This window comes from Venturia canescens, chromosome 1 (genome assembly GCF_019457755.1).
Source record: "Venturia canescens isolate UGA chromosome 1, ASM1945775v1, whole genome shotgun sequence".
Taxonomy (NCBI): Eukaryota; Metazoa; Arthropoda; class Insecta; order Hymenoptera; family Ichneumonidae; genus Venturia; species Venturia canescens.
The window spans coordinates 11,330,480-11,351,746 of NC_057421.1; the positions used below are offsets into that span (position 1 = coordinate 11,330,480).

Consider the following 21,267-nt stretch of genomic DNA (forward strand, 5'->3'; position numbering starts at 1 on the left):
GAATGTTTTTTCAATGGATGCCATTATTTTCTAATCAATATTTTCAAATTTCCCACGATGCGCTGCGAATAGCTGTGCTATTATAAGAGAGTCAGGGGATTTGTAAGGGATTTATCAGGGAGTCTTTTTTTAAGACGGCATTCTGCGACTGCTTCTCTGCTTAATAAAATGTACTGAAAATAAATAAAAAAAACCTTGTATACTTCATTGCTTCAATAATTAATACACAAAATTTCAAATAATTTGATACAGGCGTTTTTTCAAAAATAAAAAATTCCAAAAAGTACCTCTTTTTCAGTCTGTCACACTGATATTTCCCCTTAAGGGCTGTAAAAACCGGAATTTATCTACTTTTGAAACGATTTGTACGAGTTGCGTTTCGAAAAGGTTTCAATAATTTCAGTGACAGCCGTCGAGCAGTGAAAATGCTTGGAATTAAACTAGCTTTTGATTTCTGTTTGCGATTCGTGCTAAATGAAAAATCCTGTTGGCACGTGGTAAACCCAACCAAATTGGAAAGCGTTTATCAACGCATGTGCGAGCACTGCTACGATCTATATGTACAAATGAATTTCCGAGTCTACGGTGGGCGTTTGTGTATACATGCATTTCACATTTATTGCACGAACCTTCGTTGCCTCGTTGTCGGACACGTTTTTCTGCATTCATACAATCTTCATTCCTTATACAAACACGTTTTGATTTATTTAACAAGCAGAAGTTGGAGTTTTAATTTTTTTATGAATTCATGCTCAATCCTCTTTGAACTTTGCCTTTATTCATCAATAGCCAAAGGAAAATTGATGATTATTTTTTATTAAAAAAAAAAAAACATATATATATCGAAAAAACGATTCGATGGAACAGAAATAAATATCTTTCCATTATTTCATTAAATCCGTGGAAAAGTGGTGAACGAATTTTTACGATTCGTTTGTGAAATGGAAAACGCATTTTCATGCTTTCTTAAGCCGATTTTGAGAGATTTCGGGAATGCGATTTACCAAGAACGAATCATCCTTACGGAGCTGATTGACGTTTCACGAGTTTCGCTTAATACCATTTATTCGGGTGTATATACCCTCGTGTACCGGGCCCTTATCGCTCTCACGCGTTCAATTTGAAACTCTCCGACGAGTTCTATTTTCATCCGGGAAAAAGAGACGCGAACTAAAATCCGGACCTCGTTTTTATGAGGGCTTGGGACATATCCAAGGCCGTTTTCATCAAAAGGATCAAAATTAACTGTTAATTTATTCACCACGCATCGTCCCCTTTTAACATTTCAAATCGAATAACGAGCATTCGGTACAAATCATAATATAATAAATTGTAGTTTTAAGGTGTTTCATTGAAGTTTCGTGAGATTATAGCCGACGATAGTTTGAGATATTGGTGTCATAATCACTCTGCACGTTGTAGGGACCCATTCTCTTGTGTCGAGGATCGAGTTGCGATAGTAGCATTTCGCATAAATGCATCGAAGCTGATTATAATTGCATCTTTGAGGGTATCGGGAGTAGGAAGCAGGTGCAGAGCGTTGTGAGCTTGTAATAGTTCCACCCCTTTGATTCTCTGCTGATTCTATCTTGCTTCTCGTCTGCATATACATACATATGAGTGTGACATGTATTATATGTGATTCTGTGTAGTCGATCGGTTCAGCCCAGTCTCCAGGATTACAAGATATTTGCATACGCCGATGGATTTCCTCGGCTCGTGTGCGTAATATTGTGATCGATCGATTTAGGCAATTTCTCTGTATTGCTTCGAGCATATACTCAACGTTAGAACCGGAATGTACATTCCAACCTCAAGCACGAGTGACTATTTTTCAGACAAAATGATCATTCATACTTTCGAGGAGTTCTGAGCTTTGTAATGGCAAAGGTTCCAGCTATTCTCTCCTCGTTTGTTTGGGGATGTGAACCCCCATATTTGATATGTGCCACTGTCGCTTAACGTGCTTCAGAGACTTGCACTCCAATCAGGATTTTGTTCGTTTTTACAATGGAAACATCTATAAGAGCTACGGTTAACGATTTTCTTTCGTTGTTCCTGATCTTAAAATGCAGTTGCAGCAACATAGAATACTCAAGAACGTATGAAACGTATAACGATGGCATGAATACTTTTTTGCTTGCTTTTGAGCTTGTAGCGCTGTGGAAAAAATTTTAATGAATTTTTACAGTTGGATTATTGACGATAATATTTAGTGAGACTTTGGTTCAACTTTTAAAAATTTTGGAAAAAAATCTTTAGTCACTTGTTCGATATGGGAAGTGATCGATTTGATTCTTCGCGAATATATTAAGGTAGTTCATGCACGAAACGATTTTCTTAAGAAAGTCTTAAAATTTACTCAGAGTTTAAATGGGTAGTTGACTCACACGTATATCAAATTTTAAAGGATTCGTCTTATTGGTTATTTAGATAAACGTGTTTTAATTTGAAGAAAAATACACAGAGTTATAGGGACCATGCGTAAAAAAATCGTTTGTCTTTCTATATAACGAATGAACGCTTCTTACGAGGTTTATAAAAAAGTACACAATAACAATGAAGTACCTATATAATGAAGGTCTCAGAAAAAATTCGAGACGATTATCTTACTAGTAATACAGATGTATTGCTTTGAAGATTGCTTCTGCATTTGCTTATTTCGGCATTTTGTTTCTTCATGACTTAAGCCATTCTTGTCATAACCTTCTGTCTTTTTATTAATATTTTTTTCTTAATCCATTTCCTTTTATTTTTTCTTTGCGCTTCCTGATGCAAATTTTTTACATAAAAAATCAATTTCTTGATAGTATTTTAGCCAGGGATGAATGAAGTTTTGGGTTCAGTCAGTGATGAGTCCCCGATTAATTAATAGCTTGTAATTTCATTCGCCAAAAGACAAGTTGAAAAAATTTATTTACAATTTCGAATTAATAACTCTGACATTAATTTAGAGTGATAATATCTTTAATTGTGAAGTAAAAAATCGACCCAATTTGGACACCCATAAAATACGATCCTTCAGGCATGATCTACCTTAATGTTTTTTTTTTATAAACATTCGCAAGTACCTTCATAGCCCTGTTTCGATAATAAATATATGAATATACCAGTACGTATATGTGATAAAGCAAAAGAATGAAGGTCAACGATGACACCTGCTATAAATCGTTTTTCTCTCATCTCAGCGCTCACGCGAAAGATTCGCGTTTGCTGAGAGTGTGTTACAGACGATGCAGTAAAATGTGCACCTTCGGCGGAAGGATCCAACCACACCCAAACCTTTACTCCCTATTTTATCACCTTCAACCCCCCACACGTCAGTGATCCTATGTATATATTCAATCCGGGGAGTGGCGACAAAGCGAAGATAAAAGGAACCCACGGATAGGAGCAAAAAGACGTTTACTTGGATTCCTTCCTTTTTTCAACCATTAAATTGGATGCGGGTTTCGAAAATGGTGTGGTAGCGGTTCATGGACAGTAAATTTGTGCGTACATGCCAATTGCACGATTTATTTGCAGTACATTATCAACGATTCATCGCTATAAGTTTGAACTCAACGCTAAGGTTGTTCGTGGCTCGTAGATTTTCAGAAGCCCTGTTTATTTTTAAGGGGGTCAACCCGTGTGGCAGCCGGATATTTTCGGGTCCTTTCGCGTTTTTTTTTTGCGGCGAGGAATAATAACATAGACTTTTGAAATTCGAAGGATTTATTTATTGGTATTTCAACTTTATAATAGAATTTTTGAACTCTGATATCTCGGGTAGATTCGGTGTAAAACTACCCCAAAGAGCGTTTTGATGATTAAAGCAGTGGCTACCGCCTGAACTAAAATCCTACAGAAACATTGAAAATTGAAGGATTTTCGCGCTTCGAAACACAAAATTTCAATTTTCAAAAATGTCTCAAAAAACCCGAAGAATCCGGCTGCCACACGGGGTGACCCCCTTAATCAAAATGTAACAAAAGGCTTGCGGAAACGTGTAAATCGGTAATTCATTTTCAAAAATAAATCAGTCGTTACAATTCATCCTTTAAGCATTTTTTTCTATTTTTTGATAATTTATTTGTTCGTATATCAGAGATCTGCTGAATATATAAAAAAATATTATTGAATTTGATAACATTTCGTAGTGTTCCAACGTGAATAGTTTCAATAATTTTATCATAATTCAACGTTTTCACCGTCGGCTCTAAAATCCATTGCTTCCATCACGAGTACGGTTCTCCACAAAGAATTTGAAGTTACCCGCTGATTAATTAATGCGTCTTTGACTATAGCGCACAAACCGAGCCTGGAGGAGTTTCATTCAACGTGAAAATCCATTATCACCGGATGGTTCAATTTCTTCGGGATTCCATACGTTCAACAGTCCTCGCCTCGCATACTGTCCGAATTTTTTTCTGCCTATGCAGACCTCCTTTATCCGACAAGTGCACTGCGGCACTGCGCAATTTTCATATGCGCATCGAGTGCTCTGATAGTCGAAAAATAATTATAAACGAAGCAACGATTTTCATACTTTCAACTTATTATCCCACCGATCAAATAACAATACAATTGCTGCGTGGTCTTCAAAAGTCTGCATTAACCGAAGGATCTTTTTTTTTCATGGATCATCGAAGAATTCTTCTGCCCGCTCAACTTTCCAATCTCTGTTTTTTTTCTAAAAGTTAATGGAAACGTTAAAACCTCATTTTGTCGGAAAATCTCGTAAGCTAATTGAGAGAGATACTTTGGTCTTCCAGTTTGCGCACGTGCCAAGAGGATCACTAAAGGGTCTTCAAACGTATTAGTCTCAATTACACATCTCTCTTCCTCCCTCCTCCTCCTACCCCTCGGTCTCTCGGTCTCTCGAAATTTTCCGTATGTCAGAACATGGAACTGGGAAAACCTGAAACTGACGAGACTAACGGAGGGGACTGCTAATCAAGTTCAGTGCTTCTCTCGCTGATCGAAAGTTGAAGTGATTTTAATGTCGTTACGTATGTTATGGGGAAATTGGGTTAAATATGGATGCGCTGTCGTAACACAACGCCCATTCATGAGACGGCTTTTCGCACGGCGTACTCTTTTCATTAAACATATGGAGCAAAACTTTTTATCACTAGTTGTTTTCCACTATCAATGATATTCTTTATCCTCAATATGCTGCTTGTTTTTGGTACCATCGCACTTTCGTTTAAAGCTTTATCATCGATAGACTCAATTCGATTACAAACCACTCAGTAACTTGGCATGTTACGATCTATCCCACCTTCATTCTTCTCTACATTTATAAGTATGTATATATACATGTATGAAGCTCTCGAGAGAAGATCGTTATATGAGTATCATGGAGGGAACCAATTTTACCCTTTTTTCGTCTAATTTCATCACAAAAGTTCGATGAAATTTTCTGCTCTTCTGCTGTGTCAGTCGCTATGTTACGCACTCACTTATATGGTTCAGAAGTATGTGGAGAAAATATCAAATAATAAAGTTACCATTTCCTTCAACGTCAACAGGAATCGGTCACTTTTTATTATTAATTTCCGAGTTTCATGAGCCACTTGAACTTCGACATTGTGGCTGTATTGAGTTGAAGTGGAATAAAAATTGGCGTTGGATTGCCCACATGCAGCTGCATTCGGTCCGTGACGACTCTCATACACTCATTCCCTTAAGCAAAACGCTCTATATTCGAGGCTATTGCTCGAAGTTTCAATATGTTCTTCCAGCTTCCCCTTGTTCGACGTCACCGTATTTTTCCCAATATTCTCTCTCTCTCTCTCTCTCTATTTCCTTCTTTTCGCAATGATCTCAACTTATATAAGGATAAAACTGGTGTATCGAGTATCGGGAAAGAAAACTACGTAACTTGTGCGATTCAGTGTAGAAAGCAATGTGGGTGAATCTTTTCTGTTTGCACGTATTGGCTTTTTTCTCCTTCTACGTATGCATTATCGGTTACTTTCCGGATCGTATTCGGTCTTTAGTGTGTATTAGCTTCTTCCGCGTCGTCATGTTCTCTCATCGATCTCCAACGACTTTACTTAGTGAAAGATACTTTTCCATTGACCGCAGTTTAATACTGATCGAGCCTAATCGCATTTAAACATTTCTACATGCATTGTGGTGAATGCGTCGAGATTTATGCGTCTGTTGAAAGAGCTTCTGATCACGAAAATATGCAGTGTCGTAATTAGATTGGGGGAAAATAAATTTGCTGGTTCAACTAAATTTTTGTTGGAAAAATTGTAGCAAAAAAATTAAATTCCTCAGCCCGTTGTTTTTCACTTTTTTATTGTGACACATCTTTCGCTTCAATGGTCAAATAAAAGTCCATGAAAAATGGAGAGTCATGAAAGATTGTTTGCCGATGGAAATGGTGGAAGTTTCGCGCTCGTAAATACTCGCGGTTCGAGCTTTACGCGCGTGTTCAATTATCCAATTTCTCTATATTTCTGCTTTGAAACTATTCACGGAAAATTGAGGCAATTCCGAAACCATTTCAATCGACTCGCATACGGTTCAGGTGACCTTTGATTTACGTGGACGTTTTTTGGGCATCTTCTGACTGAGCGAAACGCACAGCGTATTACTTAAAACGCTATGGCGTCATAAATCGACATATTCGCGTACGTAAGACTGCGGCAGGGCTCGCGCTGGCTTTTCTTTTAACATTCTCGTTTTTTTTTGCGTCGAGCCGCTACCGCGCCTCTTGACAAGTAAACCTGAAGGTCGGGAATGTGTAGGTCATAAATTGTACCAAAAAAGGAGAAAAAAAGGTCCGCAGACTACTCGAGCAATCCTGATGAAAGACCTTTGCCACCCCTTCGCAGAGAGCATAACGTAGGATTCTCTCGCATCCTCCGTTGCTCCCATGAGCTATATTGTATAAGCAGCCTCGATCCCTTCACTGGCCCCATATCCTCTTCCTCCTGAGCAATGTTTTTTATACTGCGATCCATAAAACGATAGTTCTGATGACTCTCTACGACCACTTCTCATAGAGTGCTCACTCAATCACCGAATTTCTTGCTCCTCCTTTACTCTCTCACTTTCTCTTGAAATCTTTTGAGTCTTGAATCATTCTTTTCTCCAAATCGGGTATAATTCATTTCGAAGACACTTACTAGAGAGTCAATTGAGCTGAAAACTTTATTGCTGATTGTAGATTATCGTGAAATTTGTTGAAATGTATTTGGAGGGGAGTAAAATATGGAGGGTGTCAGAGTTTAATTCTCCAACGCAAAGACAAGTTCGGTCCAAGAGTCGACAAACCCTTCATCGTCGAACACGAAACGAGGTTTGCCAGGACTTTACACATTTTTTAATTGTGGAGACTTTTGGAAAGAAGGCCACTTCCACTTTGGATATTTCGAACTATACCAATGCGGGAACGGTCACCAGGATTGAACTACTTTCAATCAATAGGAAAAATCGAGAACTTTGAGGAAGAACGACGGTGTCGCTCACCTGTGCAGTGAGGACCGTGGCCACGTCTTTCACACGTTTCAATATTTCCGCTCCAAAATGTTTAATTCAGTCAATTTTCCTTTGGCAATAAAAATAATTCAATTAAAGTACTTCATAGGAATCGAATTCCAGCATGTGAACGAGCTTTTCGACCTTCGACTCTCACAGACAGCAAAATACTATCGAACAGAAGTGGATCGAACATGAAAATAGAATACTGCAAAATCAATTTCATTTTGTGAGAATTATTCGATGTTCGAGTCTCTCCATCAAATCAAATTTGCACAATACATTTTTCGATAGGCAAACCCCTGAGTCGTGGTCGTACGAACGATGGGAATTTTAGGGACTCGACTGATTCGAGGGTCCATCGGATATTTCTGAGATGAGGATAAACAAATCTGTCGAAAATTCACGTCAAAGTATTTTCATCAGTCTACAACGTTTTCCTCTTGAGACGTAATTTTTCATGATCGATGATCGGAAGTCTTGAATCATTTTGTGTGCAGGGAGATCTTGACAAGCTCTTACAATCCAGTGTGAATTTTAATAATATCAGAATGTCTTGAATTGCAATGTTTTTCCCAACTCATAAATTCTTTGTCACGTCATTCTCCTGTGGACTGTAGCAACTGAAAATAATCCACAAAAAAAAACTATTACAACCAATAAATGGTAAAATAATGAAAAACCTCCCACTCCATGTAAACAGCTTCGATTTTGGAATTTTTTAAATTCAACATCGAGCATAACGCCCTTTAGCGATGCAAAGAATTTTTCAGCGATGTCGGATTCGCTATAAGACGCTGCTGATAAGAAGAAACTGAAAAATTCGAAAACTACGCACAGCGCGTGTAAAGCTCACACCGAAGAAATTCTTTTATCTTCCAGGATGATGTCAGCTCGCTAAACCGCATTAAACCACGTGTATATTTTTTCCGTAAATGTCACATCATAAATGTGCGTTTGCCACTCACCCGAAGTGCTGTGGGAACGTCGTTGAAAAATGGCATTGTCCCGAGAGAATAGCAGCATTCAGCCTATAAGAGAGTCGTCGTAGCGGCGCCCGAGAAAGACACGGGAAGAGCTGTTGCCAAGGTACGTGTATCTCAAGGAAAAAAATATTTAAACGAGTTGAATAATACAAGAGGCGAAGTACATATACTTTTGTATAATGCAAAATGCAAATGAAATTACGCGCAGGATTCTGCGAGCGACGGAATCGTTTTTCATTTACAAATTCGTTGACTCTTTCCTAACTGTGGGGGGCTAAGTGAATCATTTCTACGAACGCAATAGAAAAACTGAGATAGAAATCATTGGCTCTGAAGTTTTTTCGTCGTTCATTTTGATGGTTTTCACAATTTCGTGGGCTCACTGAGTAAACAAATTTTTTTCAGGATTTACTGACAAAGGCCCGGCATGATAAAGATTTTTAAACTGCTCCCATAAAGTTACATCGCGAAGCCAATATTGCGGGGTATTTATGTACAGCGTGAGCGTAAGCTTCAGTATCCATAGCCATTTTTCCATTTCATGTTTTTTTCGTAGAATAGAGAAACAATATCTCATTCCTTGGATATACAGACGTATATTTGAGACATGCGGTTTGTTGTATGGTGTAAGGATCCACGGTTTGCTGGGATGTATGTGTTTGGACATTCCATTTTCGTCGAAAGGAGAGCGAAAATTCTGAGATTCCCTTGCACTCTGTTCCTTTATTTTTCGTCTTTGCTATTTTCCGGCTCGTTTCCCGCTCACCAACCTTCACCGAGGGTCGGAAAAGTTTCAGATTCGCGAAATACGGGCCAAAGAGAAGCACAGAAATACGTTGGATTTCCATCGTATAACTTTGCACGGGCCCCGCGAGAATTTACTTCCCTTAGTAACAACAAAAAGCGCCCGCGCGCGAAGAGGATATTCACAATTGTAAATTCAATGAATTTACAATTATGATGAACAGAGCACGCTCAGCGGGTGACATGCTGAGCAAAAGGATTAAAATCTCCGGATAAAGTTTCGTTGAAAGTTGTGAACCGTATGGAACAGGGAAATTGTGATATTCTCAATGAAATCTCTCTGCTCTCAGAAACCCGGTGTAAATCTTGACACATAATTATTTGCGGATTTGAGCTCGCAGCGCAAGAAAAGTTATTGGTTCGCGAACAAGAATAATCATAACTCGTTCCTATTGATTTATCCCACGAGGAAAAGAGATACTCTCTTGAATACACAGGTATACAGATACATGTATCATCATACGTATCAGTAAGAGCACATACATCAACCAAGGATGGAGGAAGTAAAAGGGAAGCCTTGCATCAACTGCATGAAACGGTAGTGCCCCTGCTGAAGCTTATACTCGTATAGAATCGAATTTTTCTCATGAGATTTCGAGTACTTTGCATATATAAGAACAGAAATTTCAATAATTAATAATAATGAAGCAACGTCAACCAGACAATATCGTCAAAAATGTTTGATGTCTCATTTACAAATCGATCAATTTAGAGATAAGTTTGTGATGAGCATACGAACTTTGGAGAAATCCCCGCTCCTGTGACAAATCTCATATCGACCGGTCGATCGATACGAGAGGAAGAAAAGCACTTTAGTCGCTCTCGAGCCGTCGTGCGGCTGAGCAGTGTTCTCACTCAACTGTCGAAGTAACATTACAGTTGGTGCTGGGAATCGTCATTTATCAATATTCTTCGTGGAACCACATCCGAATTCTCCTGGTGTCGAGCATACGTCTCTAGTATCACGACGATTCCATACAAGTCTGACGTCGATTTTTCTTTATTTTTGTACGTTAATTGTGTCAATCGAGACATTAAAATGCAGCCAAATTCGTTATATTATCATTATTCATTACGCCGAGTGCGGCGTCCGGAGACGGCTATGATTTCTAAATCATTTTCTTTCGCATGATGTTTTTCGTTTTTACTTGATAACAATGATACGACGAAGAAGATAGAGTTGAGAGAATATTACTTGACGCTCGTGAGAACGAAATTTTGATACGATGCTAGTTCTCGTTGATATTCGGCTGCCCATTTTCAATTTTCATGTTAATTTATCACTATTTTAAATGTACTGTATCTTCGCCACTATTTGTCATGCACCATCATTTTACCAGTCGAATTACGTCGTCCTCAATAGCTCCATGTACCGCTAATTTACGAATTCACTAAAAAAATGACAAGAAATGATTACGAGTCAGCGTCAAAAATCAAAATCCAAGTATCTTTTTATTTTTTCATTTTTTTCAAGACACGCCAACATCACGAGTAAACGATGGTGCTCAAAATTCATTCGTGTCTAGTCGTCTCGCACAATTTATTTCCCACTAGCCCTGAGCAGGTCAAAAGATTTCGAAACATAAAAAGAATCGTAAATGTTCATTTTCCAGGAATGACATTTTTCGAATTGCCTCGATATTTTCATACGTCTTACTGATGATCACTCATTCACCAATTTTCAATGATGGATTTCTGTGGAATCGCCCTCTGTTCGAACTTGTAGCTTCTTAGGCTAAAGAAGATGGGGGAAAGAGGGAGGGAGTTGCGGTGAGAGTATGCAGGGGATGCTTCATCATTCGAAAGTGTATACATTCGTATCTATGTATACACGAAGAAGAACGTTGCTTCACTATCTTGAATATAAAAAAGTACTACTTTTTTATGGTGTGCATAAACGAAATTTTACTTTCGTATCGATCACTCTTCCTTTCCCAAGATTTACCACTTTTCCTTGATAGTCGTATAGGTCGAAAGGAAAAAGGGAACACATCCGATGAAAAAAAAAAAGAAAAAAAAACAGACTAGCACAATACGAAAGGTTTATAGTCGATCTGGCGCCAACGAAAAAGTCAAGTGTATTCGAGAGACCTCGTGAGAGAGAACTGGATTGAATTTCAAGAGGTTTTTAGTCTACTACAGCCTCAATATTGAGTACGTATATTGGTAATCGACCTCGAGATCATTGACAGACTTTGACAAGCTGTGTCGATTTATTCTGAACGCGAAGAGAAGAAAATCTGCTTCTCTTCGTACATTGCAGTCGATTGCATTCGTAAGAATCACTATTTACGAACTTTCATTGTCACGTCATGACATTTTAGAGCAAAATTAAGCTTTCGACCAACGTCGTAAAACAAGATATTAGCACACGACCCAACTTTAACACCTTTACGAGTCGTCAGAGGATGAAAGATTTTTATGTAGTTTCCTTTCTAGTACTCTCAATTCTTCATTTGTTTCTCATTTTGAGTCTCCAGAATTCAGTATCGTGACGTTCGAAACTGGCAACTTATTTGGCTTTTCACACAAGAGAATTTAGAAAAAGTAAACAAATCGAGTGGTTCTCGTGCCTAAATTTACGACCCTTTCGGAATGAAACATTTTATTGTTGTACGAGTGGGTATTCGATGCAAAAATAGTCAATTTAGCACACACAAATTCGAGAATACGAAGACTCAGTGCAATGTCCAAATGAAGGTCGGCCATGTGCCAGCATTTTTTGGCGTTCACCAGCAGAGCACGAAATTACCATACTTATTGTTAAAGACGAATTAATTTATCGTCAGTATTAACCAATCTTAATGAAAAATCCAATCTCAAATCAAAGAGGGAAATTCCCTTTTACTATGAGAACCAATGAAATTGGAAAACAAGGGGTTTGAGTGGTGAGAGGTAGGTAAGCGAGAATGAGATTACGGCGAGTGATGGAGATTAAGGACTCTTCAACTAAACACTCGCATATACCCTGATATTATTCATCAGGGCTGTTCTGCAGGGAAAGAGTCGTCGCATTGCGGTTGTGCAAGAGCCTAACGATTACGTTACACCGAGCGATCATGGGCTCCTATCGTGTGTTTTAGTGAACGCACGTGTCCTAGAATTTCGCCACGCTAGAATGCAGAATGCAGTCACCGAAGCTGCAAAATTGTAGCTACTGCTCCCCATTCTGAATTTTCGTGCTTTTACTCTCGCATCCTTTTCTCTCGAGAGCGTGTTTAACCGGATGAGTGCACAAACTCCAACAATACATCCGTGTATGGGATTTCCTGGACAAAGCAGTACGCTTTTTGGCAGCGAACGTTTTTGGAAACCGAATAGATAGCACGTGGTGACTCCAGCGAAAAAGCAGGAGAATAAAGTACGAAAAAACTTATTTACAAGGCTTTTCGTCATTTTGTACTGAAGAACAATGCACGAATATACAAAGTCACCAGCTATTTTCGTCTTTGAAGTGCGTATTGAAACATTTTTTATGTATACGATCACAATACTCTGGTGAACTTGAATTATCTCTGGCTCAATTTCCTCACTGATTGACCATCAGCCTCGTGCCTCTTTGCACTTTCGAATTCTCTAGGACATTAAACGTACGTTTCATCCCAGCACCTAAGGATGTGATGTGCAACGTGAGCCTTCGCACTTCCTACCTTAATTTTCCACACTCTTCCTTTCCTCTCATCTGGATGCGAACTCTCTCGAGCGTTGTTTCATTCTCAGCGATGCGTCTCTCTGCACATTCTTCCTTCTGGCGACTCAACGAACTCCATACCTGCTCACATTCTTTCAAGTACCAGAACTCGTGAAATGAAACTATTCGAAGCTGTCGTCTCGTGCAGATCGCAGGTCCTTTATGAACTTTTCCTCTCAAGTGCCACTGCATCGCTATGGGAGTGACTCGAGCGTTACTTTTTTCGGTTAACGATCAAGAAAACAGCGATTTTTGAAAAATCTTTTCAATTACATTAAACCAATTGCAAAAAAAAAAAAGAAATCAAACAATGGAAAGAGAATCACGACATTAACTGGCGTGGTGATGAAACGAGGTGAAACTGTTGTAATGTCTTCATTCTTTGGCGCATGTACAGCTGAATATGGAAAATTTTGCGAACTGATCAATTGCGAGGACAAAGGAGCGATTAAATCCACAATTTTATTGAGAATAGTTGTCTTTGAAAATGCTTCAATGCACACTGTTAGCGAGAAAAATCAATGACAAAGACGCACTCGTGAATGCAATTGCGATTAAGGGGTGCAAGCTTGTGGAAGACTGAACAACGACAATTCCGAATATTTTAGTATTTAGTATTTTAAAAACACTAAGATTCTCATACTCCAAATTAGACGATTTTTCTTATAGCTTCTCTAAAGTCAAGAAATAAGTGTACGATGACCATAAAAAACCACGTGGAAAAGAGCATTGTTAAAATCACTATGGAAAAATTTATCGAATTTTTCATAAGACACGTACGAATGAAGTCGTTATTCCAGACAATGTGAAATACCAAACGTTTTCTTTATCCAGATGCAGCACGTAACGAACATCAGACTGCATAGAACATGAACGAGTAGTTACAGATCTTATGAGGCAAGGCCAGGCTTACCGTGAAGGTCGTTTGGATTTTAATGACATTGGGAGTCGCGTTCAACTAGCGCTTCGCCTCATTTCTCCTTTCTCAATATATTCTATAGAATACACGTGAACACATGCGCACGCATGCATGATATCCTGAAAATATATCGCTGTCGGATCCTTTTTTTTCGGTGTGGCTCAACCTTTTGGCGAAGCTTCGAAAAATTATGTGGTTGAAAAAGTTTTACATGAAAAATATATATTCTTCTCATTACTCTTCAGTTATAATTTTAGATTTTGGCACACGGATACTTTTCCACGCTCACGTGACTCGTTACAAGAGCTACGTGTATCGTGTAATGATTAAAAATCCTGAAACACCAGATGTCAATTCACAAAACTACGAAATTATAGTCCGCAACAAAATCTAACGGGAAGGAATAAAATGACAAATAATTATGTCCAGTAGAATTTTTTACTTCATCGGTTTATTTGTAGGAACGGTTGAGAAAGTACAAAAGTTCAAAAACTCTTATTATATGTTTGAATACACAAGAGCATGATGAAGCTCGCGTTGACTGTTTTCTTTTTTTTAAGATATTCCTTTCAGGAACCCGAATATTGTACAAATAACTGATTTTAAATAACAGTAAAGTAAAAGTGCGTGCGAATAGATTGGCGAAACTTCAGGTCAGATTATCGAGCATTTAATAAAGAATTAAAACTTCAAAAATCGTAGAATTTATACGGGAGCTTATGAAGATGTCGTCATCATCACATGTCCATTGAATAATTCATAATATAAATAATTCTAAATTCCCGATACAAACTGTCTCACAGATAGAATAAAAAAATTCAAGGAATCCATAGCGACGATAAAAATAAAGGGACAAAATTTCGAGTGCCCCAATTTGCGTCACCAAAAATACGTTCATGCGAAAGGAATACCTTAATTTTACTTTAGTAAAATACGATCGATCGATTACCACCAAAAGCTCCAATCATCGAGGAAAAACGCTTTTCTATTTCCTAACTATCAGCGCGGTTTACCCGCAGACTGTGAGCTCATCGAAGTTTTATTTCCTGGTCATTTCGCAGTTTCACTGCCTATTTGTGGAGAGTAGATATGCCCTGAATGTACATGTTTCATGCAAACGAGGGTGGGTATTCCATGCAACCCAAAGATAAGACGATCCTCAATGGAATATTTTAAAACTACAAGAAAAATTCAATCACGACAAGATTATTTTTAATCGACGGTTGTTTTGACACATTTGAATCACATTTTGCTTGCTTCAGAATGAAGCAAGAAAAATGTCGACGATTATGCGAAAATTCAATCAGGAGAAGTTCCATCAGCGAAACAAACAGTCAGACATTGCAGGACTTCGGTGATCAAGATTTATGGGATTTAGCTGACTGGGAAGCAGTGATCAAGTATTTAACAGCAGTTTCTCGGGGTGCGTACTTTTCTGGAGTTGCTTACATCGAAGACCCGGAACCGAATGGATATTTGATTCAAGCGCATTTATCATTCATCTGGAGTCGAAGATCTCGTTGAAAAAAGACAACGAGCGGAGAAAAGGATCGGAAAAATGATCCGACGATTTTAAGAAATTCTGAAGTCAATCATACGTGCACAAATCAATCAAAGCCTTTTCCAAAATTATTTGCGCAAACGTCGGGCTGTCGTAAATACCAAAAAGAATAATTCGATCGAAATAAATGAGAGTACGAGACGACTGGATTGTTGGATCGTCATTTATGGAAGAAAACTCGTATATCTCGATGTCCTCGTTTTCTTTCTGTGCGAATCGGTCTTAATCGCGATCGTATTTTCAGTGGAGATTTAGCCAATCGCACCTCCAGCCTCGCCATCTCAAGTGTCCACGCCCTGCTCCGTCGATTTCTGCAGCCACTTTCACTGCGTAAAGTTTCTATCGAATGTCTAAAAAGTTCAGTTTTTATCGACTCCCAAAGGAGCGCTTGGAATGGTAATTCGTTTGGGAATATATATCAGAAACGCCCCCATCCTTTTCTACCTCTTGTTCCTCCGCGAGGTTTCTCATCCGTATAACTTCTAAATGTTTCCAAGCATTTCAACCCTCCGGTAATTTATACGACCCAGACGAATTTTAATTACTATTTACGTTCATTTATCGAATTTATATATCTTGGAGCTTCTCTCTCTTTCTCTTTCTCTCCTTTATACTCTGAAGTTTCGTTATGACCGTTTCCCGATTATTTACGCACCAAAGTCATTGGGCCAACGGCTCTTATTATGACTTTTATGACCGTTTTTGGCAAATTAATTTTGCTGTGACAAAAAAAAAGAGGGCCAGGGCCATTCTCAATTTTGGGTAATAAACAATCGGAAATATGTGACGGGAAGTGAAAATGGATAAAAGTTGTCATAGAAATCCAGAAAAGTATCATCCGATTCACGTATTAAAACTCGCTTTCGTGTCCTGCGTTAGCATTTCTTACGATTGTGTCGAGCCTGAAGTTCCCACACTTTTTTATTCGAATGTATAAAGATATAAATTTCTTAATGGATTCTGACCACGCTATGCGAGAATTATTCGAGCTAATTAAAGAGATTAAGAGAGTAAGTGAGAAAAGGATGGCCAAAACATTGAAACTAGGTGAGAAGTTTATAACTTGCTTGGAAAACGCGAATTTCTCATTGCTCTCATGGATTTGCTTCTCATGTATTTATACCTCTTCTTCTCTTCATCCCATTCGTCTCATGAAACCTGCTATTCATTTCTCAATTTATTTTCTAATTATATTCGCAAATGACGCTCTACATTTCCGACGGTTTTCAGTGCAGAGATTATAAAAACATCAAATCATCAAGATTTCAAATGGAATTTCTTGAAATTCTCATAAACTGTAAACGCTCAGCTTAACGGTTTGAAAATTCTACAAGCGTTTCACTACCCACGCGCATGATACTATAGCTCAAGTTCGATGGAGTGTGTTATAAGTTGGATGCGGGGATTAAATTTCAAGCCAATCGCTTGACTTGATTGAATTTGTTTGTGAGTTGTTGTTCGATTATATTTATCGGCAGGTACGGATTGTGTGAACTTCATTATCGGAATATTTAATAAAAACATTTCGATATTGTTATTTTTACATTTTAATAAAATGGAAGCAAGTTTTCTGAAGTTGAGCTTCGTGGCAGCAAGATACGAATGCAGCTTATCCTGTTCAGTATCGTGAATAAATTTATTCTCGAATTCAATTTGGATATACGACGCTCGTTAAGGTAGTTCGAGCACGAAACGATTTCCTTACGAAAGTCTTGAAATTTATACAGAGTTTAAATGGTTAGTCGACTCATACGCATATCAAATTTTAAAGAGTTTGTCTCATTGGTTCCTGAGATAAACGTGTTTAAATACGAAGAAAAATACACAGGGGTACAGGAACTATGCGTAAAAAAATCGTTTATCTTTCCATATAACGAATGAACGCTTCTTACGAAGTTTACGAAAAAGTACACTATAATAATGAAATATAAATGAAGGTTTGGGAAAAAATTCGAGACGATTGTCTTACCATTAATAAAGATATATTACGTTAAAGATTAAACGAAATTGGTAATGAGCACTGGTGTAACCTCACATTTGCTTATTTCGGCATTTTGTTTCTTCTTGGCTTGGCCCATTCCTGTCATAACCTCCTGTCTTTTTATGAATACTTTTTTCTTAATCTATTTCAATTTATGTTTTCCCTTTGCACTCTCTGATGCGATTTTTTACATAAAAATGAAATTTGGGTTGCAGTCAGTGATGGATCCCCGATGAATTAGTGCGGCTTGTAATTTCATTCGCCAAAAAATAAGTTGGAAAAATTGATCTACAATTTTGAATTAATAACTCTGTGATTAATTTAAAGTGATAATATCTTTAACTAGGAAGTGAAAATCGAGCCAATATAGACATCCATAAAATACGATCCCTTGGGCGAGATCTACCTTAATTGAGTTAATACAGTAGATGAAATCCGACGAGTGCAGACAACCTTTGATCAACGTAAAGTCCATATTTAGTGAAAAGCTTCTCCACGGCATTTAGTAACAATGATGCAATTGTCCATCCGAAGACCTATGACGCGAACGAAAGGATTTTCCTCGTTTCTCTGAGCTTCTATTCCTCGCCCAGTTCACACATTATATAATCCATTTTATATATCCATGTACATCGATATATGTTACTATCGGAGCTGCATTGTGTTGACTATTGTTTTAGAATGCTTTGAATGCTTACCTGTAGGTAATGAAGGCAAATACAAGAGCGACGAGAGACAGACTTCCACCAAGAACGACAATGAGACTGAGTACACCATCCTGATCGAGGTTAGCCCCGAGCCCCGTTGATATACCATTTGATAAAGCACCATGTTGCTTTGGAAAACCATGAATTGATCCGGTATAAAGAGTATCCATGATGAAAGAGTTCCGCTTGTTTTTTTTACTTTATTTCTGCAATTCTCTTTCCTCGATGCCTTTCACAAGAATAGTTCTTTTAGCCTTTATCTTCTTTATTCCTTCGAGTTGTTTGATGCAGCCAATTTCAATGCATTGTGATCATCTGAAATCCGATATGAATTTTCATTTTTTTTATTTATTGAGAAACAAACAGCGAGAGAGAGAAAGAGAGAGAGAGAGGGAGATGGAAGTTTCTATTTAATATTCATATTATTTTCATCGGGTTGGAAATACAAATTTAACTTATTGCAAGGCCGCAATGCAAGTGGTTTTCTCTGTGACTCCACCACATTTATGACGTCCTACAATGTTCGTTCGTCGGACATTGGTTATTCAGTATTTACTGGTGAGGCTCATGTGTAAAGCGGATGAATCCACATCCTCTTGGATTTAAATCCTGGGTCTTAACGTTTTTATTTTTTTTCCTCTTATAAATATTTGAACCGTTCGAAAACGAGGAAAATCAGCTGCTAAACGAATATGCAGCCTGACGAACGTGCTTTATCTACTTCGTTGCAGCCCGCCGCAAACTTTTCGTGGCTTTTTGGGATTTCATTTTGATCTCCTACTTCCGACGCTCATGCAAATCAACCATTGTCTCGTGCCCGGACTGAGGATGTAAATCTTCATATAGACGATCGACCGTCCGCCAACATACTGGTCAAAATACTCATTTCACCTTGCGAATTATTCAAAACGCTTGATCCTTTGTCATAACCAATTTATTCCATCATCAATCACTATGTGGACTGAAATTTCATGAGCCAAACGTAATTTTGATGATTTTTCGAAATTACTTATCTCCATTTATAGATTTATCAATAATTTACGAAAGTTGCTTTAGATATTTCGAATATTGCAAATGCAATACAAACTGGCTGCACTGATCTTTCCAATTGAATGCTATTCACCAATATTATTAAGGTAGTTGGATAGTTAAGTGCCGTATAAAAAATAGGGTACAACCCTCTTCCTCTGTGAACATTATTCGTTGTGAAATATGATCCCAAAATCATTCAAATTATTGTTAATGATGAGTGAAAAAAATATATTATTTTGGAATTTTTATATTTTTTCTTCTACGTTCGCTTCTGCTAGAGTACATCTTCATGCCGTATGCACATATACGAGCATACAAATGAACACTCAGAAGCGTCGTGGCAATACTGTACACAGGCAGCTGTCTGAGACGAGCGCAGCGTCCTAAAGTATAGTGATAATCATGGCTTGTCTCACGCGATAGCTTTGCCACGTCACGAACCTTGAAATTCTCACACGATTTTTATTACAATAATTTTTTTCTCAAAAACTAGACGGTAGATGATGTTTTCTTTTTTAATTTTTTCTTTCAAAAAACAATGTGTTTTTTAAAATAAAAATTATAAGAACCATTCTCAAGTTATTTCGATAAACATTTTTTGTTTGATGATTACCGTGTGTTCAGATGGAGAAACCATAGAAATTTAACTTGTAATATATGAAAAACTATACGGTAGAACTCCTTTTTTTAATGGATTTGTTAGATTTTTCTGCGTGACATAAGTTTTTTCCAAAATTTCCGTAGGAAATCAACGTTTTGTTATTGAGCAATCTTAACAAAATGGAATGAAATTTTACAACGAACCAGTTCAACCTGCCAGGGTTTGATAGTATTTTCACATTAGCTTTTCTTTTTTAACGTTTGTAATAAAATTTCACACCTGCTGCGTCCGTATTTCCATTCCGAAATTGAACGATGTATCAGTATGCTCCATATTTACTACAAACTATGGAAAATGAGAGGAGTACTCGATGAAAAATGGCGAATCCCAATTAGGCGATCACATCCAACATCATTTATTGAATGGAAGAATAATTTCAACAGCCCTACTGTTCATTTTAATGATTAGAAAGTTTCGGGTCAGGTTCGTGTGAATTAATAGATAAATTTAATTAAAGGTTTCCAGCAATCTACTATTTGGTGTATTCAATCTGCTATCTCTCCTCTCTACTTTTTCGTGCCCTTCTCCATTCCTTTCCTTTTTGCTCATTTTACGTTAGTGCTATTTTTCTAGAACAGATTTATTCCCTGACAATTTTCCCGATTCACTATCGAGCCAGAAACCCATTAACCTTTAACCAGTAGCTTGGTAAGCCTGGTAAATTCGTGGCAAAGTCCAGGAAGTTGGTCGGAGTAAATTTTCGAATATGGGATGCAGCCTCGGTGGTGAATTTTAACAAATAGAAAATTCTATTACCAGAATCGAATAATCTACGAGCGCAGGGAAGAGCCAGCTTAAAAAAGTGTCAGCTTTATAAGTTACGATTTTGTTAAAGGTTTAACAGCAAGAAAAAGATTTGGGGAAGCTCTAATACTGATAGACGTTGTTCGGGAGGTGTTATTAAAATTTATGGCTCGAAATATGGTAATGGGATATGTCATGGTCGAAGTGATGTATGGGGTGGATTATGCGTCCGACTTCTTACGCATCGATAGCACATTTCTCAGGCAAACATTTTTGAGGGTTTTTGGGATTTGAACAAATTTTATGTCAACTTTTTTCTATCTCGTCAAATTTTCTTTCAATTTTTTCCAATTTATGTGTAACTTTCCGTTATTTTATCAATCCGACAATATTTTTAGCTGAATAACAATTTTCTTGAAATCTGAGCCAAGTTTCGTGTTCAGATTGAAAATATTCGTAGCTCCTAAACTCACTCACCAAACCTCATAAGCCATTTGATTACACAGCTTGGATTTCTGGATCCAATATTTTTTCCATCTAATAGTTATATACGTTCGCCTTGGCACCATTCTGTCTCATCGTATAGAGTGTGAAATAATCTGTGTATTCGTTCAGGGTGTTTGCCAACATTTAGAGAATAGCATATGCCATTGTAGCTCGTATCCTTACGACCACACTCGCGCGTATATTCGTATACGTAATACA

The 21,267-nt window shown here is 37.8% G+C and overlaps 2 protein-coding genes across 2 annotated transcripts in view; one reads left to right on the plus strand and one right to left on the minus strand.

The window, feature by feature from the left end:
- LOC122412122 (uncharacterized) overlaps positions 1-21,267 on the plus strand; it is a 72,070-nt gene that overhangs the window by 48,105 nt on the left and 2,698 nt on the right. The gene's annotated exons all lie outside the window — the stretch shown is intronic.
- The window catches only part of LOC122412101 (adhesion G protein-coupled receptor L4-like), a 70,609-nt gene that overhangs the window by 40,204 nt on the left and 9,138 nt on the right, over positions 1-21,267 (minus strand). Inside the window, exon 2 of the mRNA XM_043421428.1 lies at positions 18,117-18,440. Within this exon, the coding sequence (XP_043277363.1) occupies positions 18,117-18,295 (179 nt within the window). The 5' untranslated portion in view covers positions 18,296-18,440. The remainder of the gene's footprint in view (positions 1-18,116; positions 18,441-21,267) is intronic.